The sequence below is a fragment of the Poecilia formosa genome, unplaced genomic scaffold, assembly GCF_000485575.1.
Source record: "Poecilia formosa unplaced genomic scaffold, Poecilia_formosa-5.1.2 Scaffold158, whole genome shotgun sequence".
Taxonomy (NCBI): domain Eukaryota; kingdom Metazoa; phylum Chordata; class Actinopteri; order Cyprinodontiformes; family Poeciliidae; genus Poecilia; species Poecilia formosa.
The window spans coordinates 299,607-321,266 of record NW_006800097.1 but is presented as its reverse complement, the minus strand read 5'-3'; the positions used below and the strand labels follow the sequence as shown (position 1 = coordinate 321,266).

The 21,660-nt window shown below is 38.6% G+C and overlaps 3 protein-coding genes across 5 annotated transcripts in view; all 3 read right to left on the bottom strand.

Moving 5' to 3' along the window:
- hsd17b8 (hydroxysteroid (17-beta) dehydrogenase 8) overlaps positions 1-2,865 on the bottom strand; it is a 16,847-nt gene extending 13,982 nt beyond the window's left edge. Inside the window, exons 1-6 of the mRNA XM_007564307.2 lie at positions 2,773-2,865; positions 1,712-1,914; positions 934-1,050; positions 573-668; positions 366-451; positions 212-296 (exon numbers count right to left, since the gene is read on the bottom strand). Of these exons, the coding sequence (XP_007564369.1) occupies positions 212-296; positions 366-451; positions 573-668; positions 934-1,050; positions 1,712-1,914; positions 2,773-2,818 (633 nt within the window). The 5' untranslated portion in view covers positions 2,819-2,865. The remainder of the gene's footprint in view (positions 1-211; positions 297-365; positions 452-572; positions 669-933; positions 1,051-1,711; positions 1,915-2,772) is intronic.
- Positions 1-21,660, bottom strand: part of LOC103146392 (H-2 class I histocompatibility antigen, Q9 alpha chain-like) — a 285,415-nt gene that overhangs the window by 138,060 nt on the left and 125,695 nt on the right. The window lies entirely within an intron of this gene.
- Positions 4,430-16,116, bottom strand: brd2a (bromodomain containing 2a). 3 transcript variants are annotated; one of them, XM_007564308.2, is made up of 12 exons: positions 14,112-16,116; positions 11,586-11,919; positions 11,310-11,447; positions 10,386-10,536; positions 10,106-10,299; positions 8,902-9,414; positions 8,698-8,826; positions 7,597-7,791; positions 6,909-7,168; positions 6,509-6,828; positions 6,100-6,228; positions 4,430-5,960 (listed from the first exon to the last, which is right to left on the bottom strand). In XM_007564308.2, the coding sequence occupies exons 1-12, from the start codon at positions 14,141-14,143 to the stop codon at positions 5,833-5,835; spliced, it is 2,523 nt and encodes an 840-aa protein (XP_007564370.1). In that variant the 5' UTR covers positions 14,144-16,116; the 3' UTR covers positions 4,430-5,832. The 3 variants fall into 3 exon arrangements, with proteins under 3 accessions (XP_007564370.1, XP_007564372.1, XP_007564371.1); XM_007564310.2 differs by having other exon boundaries at positions 11,586-11,889; positions 11,983-16,114; XM_007564309.2 differs by having other exon boundaries at positions 11,586-11,889; positions 14,112-16,114.

Here is a 21,660-nt window from a genome sequence, read left to right as displayed (position 1 = left end):
AAATCGTTGCAACTGCAGCTTGGATTTACGTTTTGATCAGCTTGCGCGTCAACAACCACTCCCCTATTCAGCCGCTCAGCGACTTTGTTGGATAGTCGCTAATAGACGCTTATAAAGTGTAATAAGTATTAATAGGATTGTAATTCAGTCATATCAGCTGAAACTCTTGTTTTCTGTTTCAGAGCGTCTGTAAGTGTCTGTGCTTCTTTACCTTGACTAGGACCTTCTCTGGCACTTCGTCCGTCATGGGAGTGGTTATGAAACCAGGCAACACGCAGTTACAACGAATCCCAAACCTGGAGGAGATGAAACATGTCAGTGTTTTTATCTCTGGTTGTTCCTGCAGCAGCAGCAGATCCTCTGACCTGCTCAGCTCCTTAGCAGCCGTCCTGGTCAAACCTTCGACTCCGGCTTTAGATGCAGCGTAGTTCGCCTGGCCCAGGTTTCCCACCTGCATCATCAGAAAATCACATTTTAAATCAGAGCTCAGACTTGGGTCTAGTTTTTATGTTTTTATTTAGATGCTTAAAAAACCACAGAGATGAGACTAAAAATAAAAGATGGAGTCTGACTTTTCCTACGATGCTGCCCAGAGTAATGATGGATCCTTTAGGAGATCCACAGGCAACCAGAGCCTGAGCCACAGCCTGGGTCACCAAGAACGACCCCTGGAAAAGACAGAAAAACATTTAATCAATCATTCAATACATATTCAATGACCTACTATAAACTAATTTAGGTTTTTGTAGCAGTTTAGTCTCTACATTTTTAAACTATTGAAATAAATGATGCAGATATGTTGTTCATTATGTGTAAACATCTGTGGAAATTTTACTTTATTCTTATTTTATTGTATCGTTAAAACCATCCAAACTTGTTTTTATGTGTTCCATCTTTGTTGTTGTTTAGTTTGCAGTCTGACAGACGTGTTACCTTCAGGTTGACCTGGATGACTCTGTCGAACTTCTCCTCCTCCATGTTGAGCAGGAAGTCGTCCTGAGTGATGCCTGCAGAGTTCACACACACCGAGGGAGGCTGGAAGTACCGAGTCTGCAGAAAGAAAGACAGATTATTTATGAAAAAAGAGATGAAAATGCACAAAACTCCCTGCAGGAACCAACGACCAGCATCATGAAGCAGCATCACCATAACCAGGTTTTCTTTGAGAGATCTGACTTAATTAACTATTTAGACTCATACCTGTCCTACAAATATCACATCTGCTCCATGTTTTCTCCATTAAAATATTTCCAATATGATAGATTTAATTGAGTTTTTTATTAATTTCTACTTGATTTCCTTCAGATGGAGTCATGATGTGTTAATATTCTTTAAACTTACTTCATGATGTCAGATAGGCTCTATATGAGGGATTTATTGATTTTAAACATGTGACAGAAATCAGGCCTGTGTGACTTGAGGAACTGAATTCAAAATCAGAATGTGATTATTCACAGTTATTTAATAATTTAGTAAGGGAGCAATTACCTTTGCATCCAGGACCAGGTTGGTTTGTTTAGCATTTTTCTTAACAAATTAAATAAATATCTGAAAACTATTTTCTTTTTTCCTCAAGTCTAGCATGGGAATTTGTTTATACACTGAAATTTGTAATAAAAAATTAAAAACAGAAGAAACTATCTTGATAATATAGAGAACCTCAAACTTTGCCACTAATCTTGCTCCATAGAGCTCCATCTGATCCTCACACCTGGATTCTCGTCAGCAGCTTCTTCACGCTCTCCTTTGACGACACGTCCACTGCAGCCGCCATGTGACTCTGACCTTTGAGGTCACTCTGCAGGCGTCCCACCGTCTCATTGGCTGAATCCTCGCTGATGTCAGCGACCACCACTGAGGCGCCTTCAGAGGCCAGGCGCTGAGACACGGCGCGGCCGATCCCGCTGCCTCCACCTGGGAACAGAGGGGCAGAAGGTCAGAGAGGAGAACAGATGGATGTAAACCTGAGAGAGACGAGGAACCTCAGAGAGGAGCTGATTTAGTTACTCTGCTCCCAGAGTGTCACATCATTTCTACTTTTAGGGTTAAACTGCACAATTCCCTTCTTTGAATCCTACCCAAACAGAAAATGAGATTACTGCTGTTTAATGTGCATCAGTTGTATTCACATAACCTTGTGCTGTTTTTATTTTTATTTCTGATTGTTGTATCAGATTCTTTCATGTTTTTTAATCCACTCATTTTTTAGATATTCAATTAATATTTTATTTTTCAGATACACATTAAACTGGGCTAAAAGTTCAATTTAAGTCAATTTCCGTCTCTCTTTAACAATTCATATCATATTCCGCTGTATAAATCCACATTCAACAACTTTTTTAAAGGAAAGTTATTTTTTTACTTTGACTTTTCATTGAGTCACCAATTGAGTTATTTGTACTCGAGCAAAAAACGAGCGATCATTGCTTAAATCTCCAACTTCAACTTCAACAGTAGATGAGTTTTTTATTTATAGCTCAAATCTCTAAATGTCAACATTCCTGACTGCGATGGAAATTTTGTACAGTAAAATAACATTGAATTTAAACTGAACTCACAGACGGCATCTAATAAGTTTTTTAATCGCTACAAAATGTTTTTAGTGCTCCAAACTTTCACCGAGTTCGGAGTTCATGTTTGGCTTTAGTAGAGGCTAAAATATTAAATTATACACAACATTTTATTTAATGAATTACATAAAACAACCCGGAATATGGCTGGGTATTTAATGTAGCAGCGGAGTTACCAAATGTAGACCAAATGTAGACTAACCAGTGACCAGAGTCAACCTTGATATGAGCCTCATGGGCGCCGCCATGACGGTTTTCTGTGTTATTGTAGTTTTCCGTTTGTCCGTCAGTGGGCGAAAAATACCCGTCCGAGGTTGTGACTTTTATCCTATTTCTATTTTTGTCATCTTTATTTATATAAGGCCACAGTAAGCTTTCAGAAGCTAAGTAAACTATCAGGTTTTCACTTGCGGTTATAAAAATATATTTCACAGATAATCAACGCCCAGTGATTTATTTAAATCTAATTTTTCAAAAATCGTATATGAATTAGTTTCTTAAACCATCTTCGTCTGATAAGACGCAGCATAGAGTGTAAACACAAATCTAATGCGAAATATTTGCTTGCTAGTTTTTAAATAAAGGAAATACCGTTGAACGACGTCACCCCCGTGTTTTATTTTGAAGCAGCAAACAGGAAGACCAAAACCCCGGATTCCAATCCATGCTACAATAAAAATATATGTTGAAAATATTCAAACAGATGAGATTAACACATTGAAAAACAAGAGATTATCTATGAATGTTTAATAAACACCAAAAACTCAGCCGTCTTTACACAGTTAAAGGTTTAAAATCACGCTAAAGTTAACTTTCACAGTGATGAAAGTATATGAAGACATATACATCCAATTAAAATATAGTGATATGTTTTTTTTTATTTGTTTGTTACCAGAGATTACGCTAACCCTAGAAAATGATCGCTATAATGTAGTATTTGTTGTTATCCTCTGTTATTTCTTTACTGATTATTATTATTATTATTATTATTATTATTATTATTATTATTATTATTATTATTATTATTATTTTCTGTGACCAGCTCTAGAAATGTTTAAACTCATGATCAGTTTCGGTTGATTTTTTTTCTAGTTATCTCTCCAAAAATTCATTTTGGACTCCTGATCTGAAAGTGCTGCAATTCCTCTATGTGACCACAAGGGAGCGGTGAACTTTTATTTTTTCTGGAAAATTTCACATTTCAACCGTACAATATCTTTAAAATCCAACAAAACGTCCTATTTTAATATTAGACAAGTTTCAAACTATTACATATTAAATCTAAAAAAAAAACACCTATGTATCAGAAGAAGTAAAAAGACTTTCTGTGTATCAGTTTGTGTAGATTTATGGAATGGATTCTAAATGACGAACTTAAACAAAGTACAAATATAAAGCATCTTAAAAACTGTTTAAACTCTTATTGGGAAATATGTAAGAGAGGGGCAGGAAATCATAAGATCTAATGTCTTCTACTTGCTCGTTTTCGAGCAAATTATGTAAAATTGCATGTCAATTGGCATAATTTGATTTTTTTCTGTATTTACCTTTTGTTTGTTCAAAATAAAATATTTTCTGTCTGTGTTAATCTTTGCTCTTAGGACTAAAAACATCCAAAAATCTACCGAACAACGTGAATCAGGACACATTGAAGTTTTAAGTGTAACGACAAAACAACCAAAATTGATTACATTTCGTATTTTATCCACTAGATGGCGTCAAACTAATTGCGTAAGTTATTTTCAGTTTATAAAATTTAGTGTATTTATTAAAAATACAGGTGTAGCAAATTTTCAAATCAAGACAAAATGAAATATTTTAACCTGAAGTAGTTAAATAAGACATAATGATCCAAACAGTGAAATGATGCATTTATTTATGTACAAATGTTCAGAACAAGCAGAGGCATTAAGATTTCTGACAAACTTCAGAGCAAGACTGACATGTAGAGTTTTAAATGTCACAACTGGAGCCAAACAGTAGCAAATAAAAAAAATCAGACCATAAAGGAAAACCACACTCCAAGGTTTTGATTCTGTAAAATATGTACACCTTTATTACTCTGAATGTGCATATTTCAGTAGACTAAACCCTTTCAATAATATCTGTATTTCTTCTAAATAACTTAGACACTATTTCAATCTGAAACCAAACAGAAAACCAAGATGCAATGAAAATGCTTTGTGGAACTGTCAACATAAACAATGCATCTTTACATTAATACCTCCTGATTCCAGTAACTGATTTTATCACACAAAGTAAACAAGATTCAACTGCAAGACAACAGATTTTAGATTCTATTGACAACAAACCTGTAAGAGATCAGATTAAATCTGTAACTGAGGTGAAGAAATGAAAAGGATCCAGAAGTTATTTGGGCACAGGTGAGTCGACAAGACACGTCCTCACAATTTATTAGCAGATTGGTCACGAAGAACAAAAAAGCAACATGTTTACAGAGAACTTGTAATACATGGAGAAAACAAACAGTCGACATGGGAACAGAAATATTGAAACTATGACACGTTTAGTTTCTGTACAGCGACCGGCTGGAGACGCAGTGAGGCCGTCAGCTCCTCTGTTGCATGCAGGCTGTTTTCTGCTGAACCAAGGTGCTTCTGCGTGCAGAGCGAGCGCAGCGTCTGCTTCTAAACTATGAGGAACTTCACCAGGATGCACTTGTGGTGCCAGATCTCTCACACACACACATGCAAACACACACATCGTACATTCATACAAAAACCTAACTCCCCTCTTATCACTCAAAAAAAAAAAAATCTAAACACACAGCTCTGTTCACGCCAGTTTAATCTTTTCCCAGAATGAGGGAATAAATAAGCTCCATAAAAGGCTTCTTTATAAAAGAAAATAGATATTTATACATCTGTACATGTTCTCTATACAGCATAAAGACATGGAGCATGGTAAGAAGGGAAAAAAAATCCAGAAAATGCAGATATTCTGGCTGTAGCACCCTAATCCCTCCAACGTATGCATCAATCTTCATCAGCAGGAGATGGAGCTTCCTGTCGCTCCGCCCGGAGCCAGCAGGTCGCTCCAGTCGCTCTCCTCCGCTCACATTCATCTGCCGGGAAATGTTCAGGGCTGCCAGACGGAGCCGAGCGCAGGGAGAGCCCATCTCTGTCCGGACCCGGTGGGCCGGCCTTGACCCGTCCTCCATCAGCCCGCTTGGAGGGGAGGAGGACACCAGGGCGCCGTCACCGGACCCTTTTGGTTTGGAAACAGTCTGAGCGACTCGGATTCAACCGGAATCCGATTCGCTTGTGTCAGAGGATGACGAAGAGGAGGAGGAAGAAGAGGAGTCCGAGGAGGAGCTGCTGGCGCTGAGGCGAGACGGCTGAGCGTGAACGTCTGACGCAGGTTTATCATCTGGAGGAAAAACATATCAAAGTTTAACAGAGAAGAATCTCATAAATGAAATGATCTGTTTCAAGTAAGATCAGGCGACATGGAGTCAGAATTTTCAGAAATCTTATTTCCAGAGACAAAACGATAAAGTTCAACTTACTTTTGGTCTTAGACGGTTTCTTCCCGGAGTTGAGCTGACCGCTGACGTCCATCAGTCGTCTCTCCAGCTCCATCTGCTTCTCCATCGCCAGCTCCTCCCGCGTCTTTCCGGCACTGTTCTTTTTACTCGCTGCACAAAGACGAGAAATATTAGAAACATTACGGCTGAAACCAAAATCAATTTAGTAATCGATTAATCATTTGCTGCTGGAGTACACCAATTCTGAAACAGGCCTTTTGCTGAACAAACATTCAGAATCGTAACTAAGACTTAACTGTAACAAAATATATATTTTGCATTTAAAATGCAAAAACTTTTATCTTTAAATGTGTTGTGAGAAATTCAAGGGCTAAGAATTCACAGCTAGATCAAAATGTCCGTGTGTCAGACTGTCCGTGTTTCCGCTCACCGTACGGCTTGCGAGGTTTCTTCCTCAGACACGTCATGACGTATCGCTCCAGCTCCCTGAGCGTCGACGGCTTCAGCGTCTCGAAGTCGATCTCGATCTCCTCAGGGTTGGTGTCCCTCAGCGATGGCTCTCTGGACTGGATGATGTAAACGACGCGGCCCAGCTTCTCGCCCGGCAGCTTGTTGATGTCCAGGCTCAGCTGGCGCTTCTCGTCGTACGACATGGGAACCGTGTCTTCCTCCTCATCAGAGTCAAAATGGCTGACCAGAGGGTCGTGCATCGGCTGGGACACGCTGAACATCATGTTGGTCTTTTTGGATCTGATGGAGCAGAAGGACAGACGGAGGTTTGTAACAATACAGCATTCAGTTTAAACTGTCCACCAGGGGGCAGTACTCACTTGCTCTTGTTGGTTTTCTTGCTCTGAGTCTTCTTCACTGGCATGACAGGACAGCTGATGCCTTTGTTGCTCTTTGTTGTCTTTGAAGATTTGGACATCTTGGGGGTTTTGGGCGGTTTCACAGAGACGATCTCCTCATCCATCCTCCGATGTTTCTCTACTTTCTTCTTCTTTTTCTTGTCCTTCTTTTCCTTCTTCTTCTTGGGTTTGACAATGGGACCCTGAGAGAGAGCGGTGAGCTGCTCGTGTACAGCCTTCAGCTGGAAAACAAAATAATTTAACGTCAGGGCCAGGAACAGATTTTAATTACTCAGTGAAAGGGTTTTACTCAAATTTAAGACGTCATGACATCCAAAAACAACTTTATTCACATTAAACATAAGATATGAACATTTAAAAACATCCCAGAATCAGAAGCAGAGTCAAGGTCTCAGCCTTGCCGTTTTATCAGAGCAAGAAAAGCAGCGATCTCCAGCCAGAACTAAAAGTAATGGAATAAATGCTGCTAGTGTCGCGCTCTAAATTACATAAATACATTAATGTAAAGTAGATGGAAGGAGCTAATGCATCAAATCCATAATGAACCAAATTTATTTTAACATTTGTATGGCAACAACCCCATCCGTCTCCATCATAGGTTTTGTTATGGTTGTATAGACGGTGCAGAACCTGCTGGATCAGAACCAACCTGCTCCTGCAGCTCGGCCAGCCGGTTGGCCCGCTCCTCCTCAGAGTCGGAGCTCAGGCTGCTGTCGCTCTCCTCGCTGTCGCTGCTGAACTCGCTCTCAGATGAGGAAGACGAGCAGGAAGTGGAGGAAGACGAGGATGTGGGAGGTGCTGGAGGCTCGTCGGGCATCTTAGCAAAGCAGAACTCAAACACATCCTGGAAGACGGAATAAAAACCGATTAGTCAATGTTTTAATAAGAAAAAAAATGATTTTTTTAGCTGCCAGCTTAGCTATGTTAGAGGGAAGTTATGAGGCAAAAGCAGATGTTTCATTTTATTTACATTTCATTTTTTTATTTCATTTACTCAATAAATATGAAGTTTATGCAACAACTAAAAAAATGTATGAATAAGAGCAGAAAGAAGTATAAACTCATCCTATCTGCCTCATCTTAGCATAAAGAGAAAACTAGTTATTCAACTCATAAAACTATGAGATGCATTTCAAATACACATTAAAAGAAACAAAAATCTGCTTATTCAATGCCTTATTATTTCATCATAATGATTTTTGGATTTTAAATGCAGAAAAGATCCCGCTGACGCCCATGGTGCTCATGATGGGCTGTTTCAGAACAGCTTATATCGTAGCTGTTCTGAAACTATTTGTTTTTTATTTGCTTTCTCATTTTACAAATTTGTTTTGTATATAATTTGGTAACAAAAAAATGCACTTACATAAATTGTAAAATATTGTACTAATAAATTCATTAAGTTTCAATAAGCGTAACTGTATAAATATTGATTTTTTGATCTCTATCAACGTCTGCTAATGACTAACTGCTCTCTTCTGTAGAAGAAAAATCTAATCTGTTTTACAGCCGATGTCCCTCACAATATGTCAGATATGGAATAATCAGTGATTTACATGAAACATATTAGGCCTTTCTGTTTAGTAATTCCTTTACTTCATTTAATAGTTTTTCTTATTTTATCTCATATGATTTTTATCAGATCTTCAAGACAATTTCTTTTGTTTTCAACGTGTCACTGTTTTTACTGCTCTTATATCTTGAACTTTGTTTTACTCGTATCTAAAGCAAACAGACTGAGTGGTGTCACCTGGAGTTTTCTGGCCATGGCGACCACGTCGTGGTCTGGAGGGTTGTACTTGTAGCAGTTGGAGAACATGAGTCGGACGTCAGCGGAGAACTGCTGGGAGTCTCTGTACTCCCTGCTGTCCATCTTCCTCTGCAGAAACAAACAGGTTCAGATCCACTTCCTGTCTGATAGAAACACAGTCGGCTGTAGGGGGAACCGCCGTACCTTGATGGTGCTCAGGTCCATGGGCTGCTTGATGATGTCGTGGTAGTCATGGAGACCCAGCGACATGGCGTCGACGGGCTTGTAGAACGGCCAGGCGTACGCGGCGTGCTTCTTGGACAGCAGCTCCTTCAGGACGTTGCTGCAGTAGCGCAGCTGCGGCGTCAGCTTGCTGCGGCGCACCGGCGTCGGCAGGATGGAGTCCGGTAAGTCCTTCTTGGGAGGCTTGATGGGCCGGCCGCTCACGCCTCTCCTGCTCGCCGCTGTGCCTTTGTTCCCCATCATCATTCCCCCATGAGCCATCTCCATGCTCATCACCATGCCCTGGCCCAGACCCAGGCCTGGGGTCATGCCCAGACCGCCGCTGTGCTCCATGCCCAGAGAGGTGAGGGTCAGCGGCGAGTCCAGGCCGCCGCCCATCCCCAGGCCGATCCCGCTGACGCCCATGGTGCTCATGATGGGCATGGCCATCGTGGTCGGAGTGGTCGTGTCCGCTTTCCTCTTCACACCTTTTTTCTGTAGCGGAGAGAAGATGGCGACAGTTTGGGTCAGAGCTCCGCCCCCGAGCTTTGTGATGTAAACACACAGTAGCTGTGTTTCCATGAACCGCAAAAAATGTGCAAATTGTAAATAAGTAAAGAAATTTGCTTAATGGAAACACTCCAACTTCGAAAAAAACGAATGTTTTTGCACGGGAATGATATTTCTCAACCTCATCAAAACACTTTTTTTTACATTACAAGAGTCACATGATCAACAGCTGGAGGTCACTGCAGGCAAAAGGACGAAAAATATGACAGGAAGTGGTAGGAAGACGGTGGTTTGTCTTTTTTGGACAGTGTGCAGCTGGTTCCTCCAGAGCTCTCACAGCTTCGCACAGTTCATAACAAGATGTGCCGTTCCAATGTGTTGAATCCGTAGCTCTTCTGCAAAATCAGCAACTACAATTTCTGCAAAATATCGCAAACGTAGCCGCTCCCAAGTATAAGGGGCCCATCACTAACACCTGAATAAAACGTTAATATCTCCTACCATGATTTTTAATGACTTATCGTGTCAACAAGCTTATGTGCAATTTTAATTTAATTTTTTACTTAATGGAAACACTGCAATTACAAAATTGTGTTATTTAGACATTAACAGAATATAGACCAAGATTTGTGCACATTTCTTATAGAAACGGAGCTAAAGATGCAGCTAGCGTTACCTTTGCAGTGGGCTGTGTGGGGGGCATGCTGGTGATGGAGGGGATGCTGTGCTCAGAGGGGAAGGTAATGCTCTTGGATAAAATAGTCTGTGGGGGGGTGGACAGGATGGAGTCAGGCGTTTCTGGAGTGGGAGGAGAATACGCAGACTGGGAGACGGCTGGAACTTGATGGGCTGTCGTCACTCCACCTGGAACTGGAAGATACAGGAAGTTATTAAACTTCATCCAGACCCTCAGATTCATAAAGCCTGAATGTTTTAACTGCAGTTTCCATCCTCACCTGGATTGTTTCTGGCTTTTTTGGATGATTTTGCAGATTTGCTGCGTGGAGGTGGAGGGGCCAGTTCTATCTCCTCTTGGGGCATCTGGGCCACTTTCTGCAGGAAGGCTTTCTCCAGAGACTGGGCCATCAGCACAATGTCATCTGTTGGCTGGAAAAAAGATGGAAACAAAACTTAATTCAATTAAAAATACTTCAATGATCCATAAAAACTACACAATGCCAGTTGACACTGTTTGAAACATATTCATAATAGAGAAAATGGGCATATAGTGTTCATTTCTTTGCATTTGTCTCATTTTATATTTGGTTTACTATGCAAAGTACTTCTATGATGCATAATATTAATTGTATGTTTGCACTATAAGAGTTCACTCCAGACAGTGATGAAAAGGTTTCGACTCATTTTAGTCCAAGGTTAATGAATCTGTGCTAGTATGTATAATTTAGAAATTCAGATCTTGTTACCATGCGAACAAACAACCTGTTGAATGTGACATGTAGCCAATCAGAAAGCAAGGTGACAGAAACATGGAGGGAAATCCAAAATACACAGAAGACAAAAAGACTCTATTGTTTCTTTTCTGTTAAACCTTCACCACAAAATATCAACAGCGCTTCTTCCTTGTCAGTCATATCTGTTTAATCTGAACTCACATTTAATCTCAAGAAATTTCACAAGATTTTCTACCTGACATCTAAATGTTGGAGAGTAAAAATCGGCTCATGTGGCTCAACACCACACACTGTACGACCAGACCTATTATACCCAAGACTTTTCAATCATCGTGTGTGGTGTCAGGTTTTGAAAAATTGGCTCACAATATTAAAATCAAGTAATCATTTTTAATCTGTGCAGACTTCTGCTACACATTCTTACAGATCCATTTTTTAAATGCGAGTCATCCCATCAGACGTTCTTACCTTGTTGTAAATGTAGCAGTTTGTAAACATGGTGTTGAAGTCCTGCATGCACTCGCTGGCACTGCGGTAGTAATTGTTCTCTAATCTCTTCTTGATGCTGCCCATGTCCATCGGATTCTTTATGATCTTATGATAATCCTGGGAATGAAAAACATGCTTTTAATCAAAATGGTCACCTTTCAAGCTATAAATAAATATTTCTACACCAGTGAAACTACTCTTGGAGTAATTACTTAAACTACACTGACTGTAAATAAGGGTCCCGGTTGCACTTACAGGCAGGCCGAGCTTGATTGCATCCACTGGTTCATGAAACGGCCAGGCAAAGTGATGCCTCCACAGGGACTTGAGGACGACTTTCTGCAGGAACTGGAGTTGGTTGGTCATCCTGCCCTGCCTGCTGGGGTCTTTCACTGTGGGCTGGGGCGGTCCCAAAGGGGTCAGCTGACTGATGGGGGGCATCCCAGGACTCTCAAAGCCTTCGTAGAGCTGTGAGGGCTTCCGGATGCGTTTTCCAGCTGTACCAGTGCTCTGATCCATTGTCACTCCAGTAAAACCAGGGTCAACCCCAGAATGAGTGCTGTAAAGAGGAAGCAAGAGCCGGTGAACTCTATGGAGGATGAAATTAAGAAAAAATAGAAACGAGAAGTAAAAATAGAAACTTAAAACCAACCTTTAGTCAAATTCTGCAATGTTTAGACATCAAACAAAATTTTTTAATTGATCAACATTAAAGTATTTTCCCTTATAGTCTTATACTGCATGCTATTATGTAAAAGCTCTGGTTACTCCCCTTTAACCACTCCATAGCGCCAACAATTTTACAGAACAGCAAGTCTCCATGTCATGAAGAAGACATCCATCATTCCGACAGAGTATACAAGCGTTAAATCAGCCAACCGGCACCATGAGAACATCACTTCCTAGTCTGCACCCACTTCCCTGTCAATAACACTGACTAACTCCACCCACCCACTCACTTCTGTGTGGGGAAAAAAACAAAACCTCAGAACAGGGTGGGCGGGGTTATTAGCATGCTGCAGCAGTTGGTGTTCCACAATAAGATTTCACGGCAATACATGCCAACAATAGACTTCCAATCTTTCATGAATTTCTTTTATCGTCCCGTTTAGTAATGTTTTATTTCCAGAGCAGATACTTATAAATAAATTTAAAAAAAATGTGCAACGTCATCCTGGTTTTGGTTTCTGATAACTTTTTTTCTAACGATTAACAAAGCCCTAATTTGTTTAGAGTGAATGACTTAGTAATATATGGTAATAGGCCTCAGAAAATGCAAGGAAATTTGATATCACTTGCAGTATTTGATATATTTAGCAGATTAAAATTGAAAATAAAAGCCGATTTCTCTTAAGAGACGACTATCAAAACAAAGAGGCAAGAAAAGATTAGCAAAGTCAAGAACTTTGTTTTAATCTCAGCCTTGATCTTTTTGCATGAACCATATTTTCAGATGTCATCCTGTCTTTTCTGATGAATGTAACCGGCATCACACCGTTTTGCATTTTACTCCTGAATGCACGTGGCTTCTTGTGCAGTCAACACTCCATCAAATTGGGGGTCATCTTCTGGAAAACATTTGACCTGACTCATACATGTCTTGATACCATCTTATAGAAGTCACAATAATCAAGCTTTTCTTCACAAGGAGTTTGTTTACACCCCAAGCAAAACCAGGGCATAAGATACATTAGGGCATTTAATTTCAGCTCGTTAATTTCAGAGATAACCTTTAGAAAAGGGCCATCAAAAACATACAGTTACCCATTTGAGGCAATATAAAAATCTCAAATAAACATCTGGAAACTCATTTGACAGTTAGTGTACTTTATTTAAAAAAAAAGCAAAGGAATGAATCATTTACACAAGAGCAACATTACTGAAAAAAATTACTGAAAAAATGTATTTAAAAATTTGCCATTTAAAACTGAACTAAAACAAAAATGAAACCATTACAGAAAAAAATGACAGTTTAAGTAAACTAAATATGGCGCCACTTAGTGATCTGAGTGACACCGAGCTCTGTAACCTGGCAACGGACAGAAACACAAACCACCCCAGGACACATAGCCAGGGCTTATTTTAATTATTTCTATGAACAATCTAAATTATTTGTTTTAATAATAGTTTGAATAAGTTACATATCTGGCATCTTTTAGGTCGAACCCCACAACCCAGCACTGTCCATCACAACAATCTGACCACATGGCTACCACAACAAGCCGGCGAAGCCCTACAGATTGTTTGGATGTAGCAGCGCTTCAGTTATGGCATATGCAGTGAAACTCTGTTTCACCACGGAATAACCAGCCGATATTTATATAATGCGTCTAACAAAAAAACAAACAAAAAACACGTACTCCGCAGCGGTCTTCCTGTCGAACAACCTACATTCGGTTACACATTTCGCTCTTCTATTATAACCGTATTTGACCGAGCACGTATAAATAAAACACGAGTTTAGTCCGTGAACCTGCTAACGCTACTAGCTATGCTAACACCAACTGCTGAGATGCGGGAGAGAGCAGCCAACGGCCGCAAAGACCCGAAGATGGCGCCGGCGAAGTTGTATATTTTCCAGTATATATTTTATATTTATAAATAATTGTTTCAAAGTGTCAGTTAACTCATTCCGGTGCTTTGTCCAGTGTCCATCTCTCACCCCTGAGCGTTTAACAATACACACGGGGAGCCAGTACACATATATTTAAAAAAGGGGGGAAAATCTGTTAAAATAATCCTTTTCATGGTAAGACGAGAGCCAGTTCTACCGATAGATACCTGTCAAGGGGCGGGTTAACAGCCATATCCATCAGGATGGATCCGGATTCTGTTTTGGGAAACACTCAAAAGCAGGATCCGTCTCGGCTCGTCAGTTTTCTTCGCTGCCCGCCACGACGAAATCCTTCCGAACCGCTTCGTTGAAATGGCGACGAGATGGACTACACCCGGGCTTTTATAGACCAACCATTCACCTCATTGGATAAACCGCCTCTGTGTTTCTCCGCCCACCGACTCCTTATTCGCTACTCACGATGTCTGTTAAAATTACCACACCCACAGGTTGTCGGAGATCCGCAAGCAACGTTTAGGACCAACCTATTCGCATGTTTCCCCTGTCCTTCAAGGATATTACCCAGCACCATTGGTCCAGTCCGCCCTGTCCTGCTGATGCGTCGTCTGTGACTGGCTCACGAACGCAATCTTTCACGGAAAACGAGAGCAACAGGGCCTCCCTGTCCTTTAACATATTGTATTACGTCAACGTGTTCACAACGACGACGGTGATTGGTTAAAAGGGCCGTAACGCGGGCTTGTAGTCTGAAGACCAACACTCCTATTGGTTCACCGAAGCAGTCACGAGTACCGCCCGAAGAGAACCTCTCCCTCGTGAAATCATCAGTTTGTTCTAGAACATGTAGGCGGGCGCCATCTTTGAGCAGTGAAACACAAAGTATGTTATAATGATCCCAACTAGATAGACGCTTTACTATGAAAAAGAATACATAAAACATCTCCACAGTGTTATAAACACGATAATAGTTTGTCTTCAGTAAAAGCAAACGCATCAGACGAGCTTACTGAAAAATGCCATCAAACAAGGCCTCCATGTGGCTTACATACATTAGAAGTAGTTAAGTACTAAAGACAAATTAGCTCTTCAATTCAGATTCAGATAGTTATCATATATCCCTCGGGTAAAATAACTCAAATTATCAAATTGAAATAAAATACTACCCTGACAAGGTCATAGCAGCAACAACCCACAGAATGACACAGCAATTTTTCAAACTGAGTCCAGCCCAAACCAAAAACAACCAATCGAAACTAATGCATTGCATCCATTAAATATGTGGTAATGTGTCGGTAGTAATAAAAAACCTAAAATTTATATACAGGTTTACTGTGCCCAACCATACTAAGACTGGAAAAAGCAGGACGGGAAAATAACTTTGAACTCTTAAGAAAACCAGGTTATTACCACTGAAAAAAATAAATATTTATCTTCCTAGATTCATTAAATAAAAACTAATTCAAGGCACACAGGACGTTACCTAACCATTCGGGCCCATCCCCCATACCAAGGTTACAGAGTCCCTACAATGTCACTCAAATAACCGACAGAAAGATTCCTTACAGTTCATGCAGTAATAGACAATTAGTATTGTTACTTTGTCAGGGTTACAAATAAAACTAAGTACTCCCTGAAGTGACAGTTATATATACGAAAAAAAAATCAAAAAGTCTATTTAAAGTCTCTGGATAAAAGCAAAAACAGATGTGGACTGATAAATCCCCAAAAAAGAGCGAAACCTTTCTTCCAATAATCTTCTTTGTCTTCCACTTGGATACTTTTTAACCAGCACATTTCCCCTCAAACATGTCCGCCTTCTTCCCCCGTTCCCCGGGCTGGGTGGGGGAGGGGAGTCATGTGATGAAACGATTCGGATCTGCACACTTCATCAAACCTGAACACGTGGCGTTTCATCAAAACCACGATAAAACGTATCCACACTCCGTCTGTTCTCCCAGAGCTTCAAGGCTACGTCCATTTCCCACGGCGTTTTGATCGTATCTTTATCAGATATAAAAGGTAAAATTGGCAAAACATCCAAACAATGAACGTACTTTTCCGTTGGACTTGGCTCGCTCTGATTAGTCAGGTTTGATCATGTGACACGGACAATTATTTGTGATTTCCGTATTTTTTAGGTTTCGTTCTCTCCAAATATAATATTCCATCCTTCCAATTTTCAAATTTATTTTTAGATCATGTAAAAATGTCAGAAAAAACAATCCCAGAGAAATACTGCTGTCAAACATAGTCAATTTTGCAACATGAACCACTCCTCTTCTGCGCATGCGTTTGCCCAGAAGAGCAACACTGCAAGGGAAAAATGAATTAAATTTAGTTAGGATTCACCTTCAGGGCAGCTGAGTCGGTGTCACATTAAAAATACACAACATGTATCTGAGTATATTCCAATTAGACTCCTATAGATCATTACATAGTCCATAAAAAATGTACATCTAATTTAATGATGTTATCTTTGTTGCTGAAGTTGTTTTTTCCAGAAATGCATGGAGAATTCCTTTTTTTCTGAAATAAAAACTAATCTTAAATAATATATTGTTTATTAATAATAATTAATAGACCTAGAAGATTTACATTCAGATTATTTTTATTTATTTGTAAAATTGTTTACAATGGCAAATGACAAAGACATTTTTAAAGACCGCTTCAAAAAACAATAACAAATCAAATAAAAATAAGTACCAGTTTGGAATAAGTAATTTAATCTGGGAGTATGGTTGGACATTTCCATTATAGCAATATTGGAGATATCTTCAATATTCCTATAAAAAAAATCTTTTTTTTTTATAGGAAAAAAAAATTCTTCCAGGCAGAAAAATAAAATACTGCAATAAACTACTCAGCCCAGGGGTAAGAAGAATTTAAAACTATTCTAGATTTTGACTCGATGTCACATCTCTGCCTAAATTAAAACCTTTGTGTAACAATGAACTTCATTAATTATTTGGGAGAAATAAATTTTCTTTATATTCCGTCTCACCAAAACAAAACCTTTTTGGTTTTCTCCTTGTTGGTTGTCTAAAGTACAGTGAGTTGGCTTCAGGCCTGTTTTTCTATTATTTCCAGACAGCTCATTCTGAAAATGAAACAGAGGATACCTAAAAGTGAAAGCACTTTATGCATTAATACTAAAAGTGATGTGAGTTGTTCCTGAGAAAATAACAGTGAATATACATGTAACATGAACAGATTAGTGAAAGTCAAACTTTGATTATCTCAAATGTTTCAGTTTTTCTAGGAAGGATTGCATGTGTATATCAAATTTCACAAGTTAATACATTCTGAAAGAGCTTATTTATACTTTGTACATTCTTAATTAAAAGTTTTATCTCACATGCCAAGCACTTACAAATCACTTTCTATACTTGTAACTTTTATTTTGTTTTTCTGACAATTAAGATTTTTTTTTTAATTATTAAAAATAGTATTATAAATGCAATATTCTCTAAGCGTTTGGTTCAGCTGAATATAAATGTTTGCAACAAAGTTCCTGTATTTTATGGAGAACGTGTACAACAGTAAACTGGCAGTTTGTTGGACACTGAGAAGCAGCCCTGCAGGCAGAGGAACTGATGAAGGGAGGAGCTGCAGGATTACATCAGAATCTGCCTCTTCTGACTCATCAGTACCGCTCTCTCTCTCTCTTTTCTCTTTCTCTCTCCACCTCCTTCTTACACCCCCAGCTCTGTCTCCCTCTCTGTGTTTTTCCTCAGTGTCCAGATTCATCATCACCCGATCACATGGTGACCAATCAGTCCAGAAATGGTTGACAAGGAAGTTCCCTCCTTCACAACACCTCAGTCCTGAGTCATGTGTTTACACATCCACAGTAAACTGAGTCAGTAAGGAATCCACCATCATAGGCTTTCTAATGCTGCTTAGTTTATACTGACTGCAGCAAAACCAACATTTTCTCAGTGAATTGGTGTGGTTGTGTTTGTGTAACTCTGCTCCAGTGCTTTCACTTTCCTTCATTAATGTTGTGAAAGTCTTCCTTAGCAACAACAGTTCCTTTGATAGCTGATGCAGGCAGCAGTGTGTGGACACAGAAGGACACTGTGCATCTGAGATCTCCCATTCATCACTTTGTTCTGTTGTTTCTTTGGGATCATTCTGTCTGAAAACTGAAAACTGTCTCTTGAATCCATATTTTACACAACTTAAACCTATTGCTGCCTAGATATGATATTTATTGCTTTTAGCTTTTAGTTTTTCATTTTGAAAACAAATCTCCAAAAAATCAGACTTGCTTGTAATTGCTGCAGTGATTTATGTGTGATGTTTGCAATAATTCAAAATATAATGTGACATGATGCCTTTTTTAAGGAACAACTGGGGATATTCCTTTAAATGAAACCAATTAACCAGAGTTGTCAAAGCAAAATGAAAAAAGTCTCCAAAACTTGCAGATAACACTTCTGCTGCACATGTAGGTAACATTCACTCAAACATAACTGCAGCCTGATTATACAGAAATGCTCAACGAGCTGAAAATGGACGCTTCATTAAACTCTGAAAAGAAGCAACTGAAACTGAGACTTGTTTAATTTCCATCTGAATAAGAACAGACTTTCTCTCTCTGAAGGTTACTGAGGCCGAGTTAAATAGGTTTAAAGTGACCAGAGTTAATATATATATATTAGGTTCATTAAAAACAGGAGTGATTTTGGATTTAGACGCCATCTGTGAGCTTCACAAAGCTGACCAGTAAAAGCTGAGTGCTGGCACAGATAGAATCAAGAAGATGATCACTGACGAGAAATGGGATTAAGATTAACATGCTTTCTAATCCTATAAAAGTAAATCTGTTTTGCAGCATATGTCTCTGAAGGCTGTAAGTGATGGTGTCATTTACTATTTCAGTTCTAAACATAATCAGGATGACTCAAACATAATGAATTAACTTAAACTGTTGTCAGATAAGAGTCACACAAGACTTTGTGAAAGTCTGTTTTACCCTCCTCCTAACCCACTCTGCGTATTTACCCTCTGATGAAAGACTTACAGAAAACTAGATGGTTTAATAGTTCCTGCAAGACATAAGTTTGAATTTTCCACCTTACCTTTAAGGATTAGCATTTAAGATGTGTTTGAAAAAATATTAATACTCCTTGAGATGTTCACATTACAAATGTAAAATTCTAATAAATTTATTGAGATTTTATTTTTATAATCTAACATGAAGTAGCACATATTGAAAAGTGGCAGAAAATGATACATGAATTTTCTTTTTCAGTTTTTGTAATATTAAAAATAAATTGCAACAGTTTGGCATGCCTTAAAAAACATGTAAATTTTTTAAGTGCTGCAGAGATCCACAGCTCAAGATTAAAACCTGCAGTTCAAATAACTATTAGTTGTACACTTCACAATTCTGGCCTTCATGGAATAGCAATAAGCGGTTTTTGAAGAAATCCACAAGAGATTTAAAGCTGAGCATATAAGAATAATATACAACCCATGCAGGAGCCACAGTAAACATGTTCTAGAAGGATCTGGTCAGACGAGAACAAAATTTAAACTTTGGAACAACATGTAAAACACAACATCAGACAGAAAACCAACACTGCACTTCAGTTTAATCACATCCTCAGTGAAATATGGTGGTGGCAGCATTATGCTGTGGGGCTGCATCTCCTTAGCGAGGATGGGGAGACTGGTCAGACTTGTAGAAAAGATTGATGGAGCAAATTGCAGAACAGCACTGCTATAAAACCTATAACAGGCTTCAAAATGAGGCGGAGTTTCACCTTCCAGCAGGTCGTCGGCCCCAAACATTCAGCCAGAGCCTCTAATGAAGGTTTAGATCCGGGGTCCCCAGCCTTCACAATCTAAAGAGTCATTTTTGCCCTCAGTCCAGCTAAAATAAACTAATTTAAAGCTGCTAAAGCCACATGGTATTTTGTAAAATGATAACTTATCATTTTTGATTAATTTCTACAATAGGAAATGTAATTTTAAAGAACCACTATTTTACTTCTAGTTTTAGGTTTTGAAATAATGAAAAATGTACCGCTTTTGAAAAAAAAAAAAAAACATTAAAAAAACGGGTGAATACAATTTCTTTGATGAGACGCTGAAATTTGTGAAAATGATGAAGACAAACAGCACAGAGTTTTCAAATGTAGGACAAAAAAGTTATAAAAAATTTACTGGTACTTTCGGTAACATGCTGTAGTAAAAATTGAGTGTAATTATTCATTAAAAAAATTTAAAAACTAATAAATTATGCATTTGTCATTTTACCTTTATTAAAACTTTAATTATAATCAAAGTATATTTTTGTGTTATGGTGGCCTAGTAAAAGTCCATAACTAAATCTAATTAAAAATTCCTGGCAAGATTTGAAAAATGTTGTTTACAATCTCCGTCTAATCTGATTGAACTCGAGTGTTTCATGAAGAATAATGAGGAATCTATAGAGTTTCTCTATAGATGAGCAAAGCTGTAGAAACATTCCCTGAAAAACTTGCAGCTGCAATTTCAGCCAAAGTCGTCTCTATGAATACAAATGTGTTGCTAGATTTTCTGATTTTAATGTTTAAAAATATTTTAAATCAAAATGACATTTTCATTTAACACCTGAATAACAAATAAGCTGAAGATGAAACACATTGATGTTTGATGTTATAATAATCTGACAAAACCAGGAACATTTATGAAGGAAAACTTACCAGTTAATTATATGTGAGTTAAAAAGGGATTAATGTAGATTCAAGTGTAAAATACTTCAGTCAGTCAGCAAAGTCTGCAAAATGAAACATAAAGTTCATTTACTTTCTGTTACATTTCATTCACTTTCAATTTTCGTATCAATCAGTGACGCTTATGTACATTTTCTTAAGTTTCACATGAAAACATCCATGACTGCAGTTTATGACCTCAAGTCTAAAATCAATATAACTTTTAGATTTTATGATCACCTTTTAATTAAATAAGTCTCTAGTTTGGGTTTTCAGAAATACAGCACATAAAGGTGAAGGCTTTGGGGGTTTAAATTTAACTGAAATATTTGTCTGCATTGGCACTAATCAAACAAAAGATTTAAATAACAGAATGTGAATCTAATATGTTGTTGGCTTGACTGAATCTGAAAGAACTACCTGCTCCGATTAGTATAAAAAGTCAGCGCTAAGCTCCGCTTCACAAGGGAGAAAAATTTATTTTAGAATTAAATTGTTTGCTAGACTACTTCTTAGACAATTTTTATCTCTACCCCTAATTTGTGATGAAGAAAGTTCCTGCAAGGAAAGTTAGGTTTTATTTTGTTTGCTGACAATGCAAGGTAAACAGTGTTATAAGTGGCATCAAGCTAAATAATGTAATCCATGCTGCCATCTACTGACCGCATTGGGTCAATGCGTTTTACTGTTAAGGGTTATGTCACACTGCCATCTTGTGGCGTCTGACATAAACTACAGAAGAACGTGCCAAAGTGACCCTGCATTGAAAATCTGCCACCTGCTGCTCAAAGTAATAAATTGTTACAGATGGTTTGAGGGAAACTATTTTTACTTTTCGTGTTATCAAAGATATTAAAACCAATCTATGGCGAGTCAGGTTAGTTGTTGCAAAACAAATACAAAGAGTTGCAGAAGTTGGAATCAAAGTGTTTATTTCCAAGTCTGCATTACTGAACAACTTTATGAACACGAAAAGCATGAAGCTTAAGGTTGAATTCCCGTACTCATGGGCGCAGGAAGCGGGGGAGACGCGGGGAACATGTCCCCCCCC

What these genes read in the sequence shown, in the direction of transcription:
- brd2a (XM_007564308.2), bottom strand. Translation starts at nt 14,143, where the DNA reads ATGGATATGGCTGTTAACCCGCCCCTTGACAG. An exon ending in GTTAACCCGCCCCTTGACAG is followed by an intron (nt 11,920 to 14,111) that starts GTATCTATCGGT and finishes CATCCTCCATAG; the next exon opens with AGTTCACCGGCTCTTGCTTC. An exon ending in GAAACCTCGCAAGCCGTACG is followed by an intron (nt 6,229 to 6,508) that starts GTGAGCGGAAAC and finishes GTCTTTGTGCAG; the next exon opens with CGAGTAAAAAGAACAGTGCC.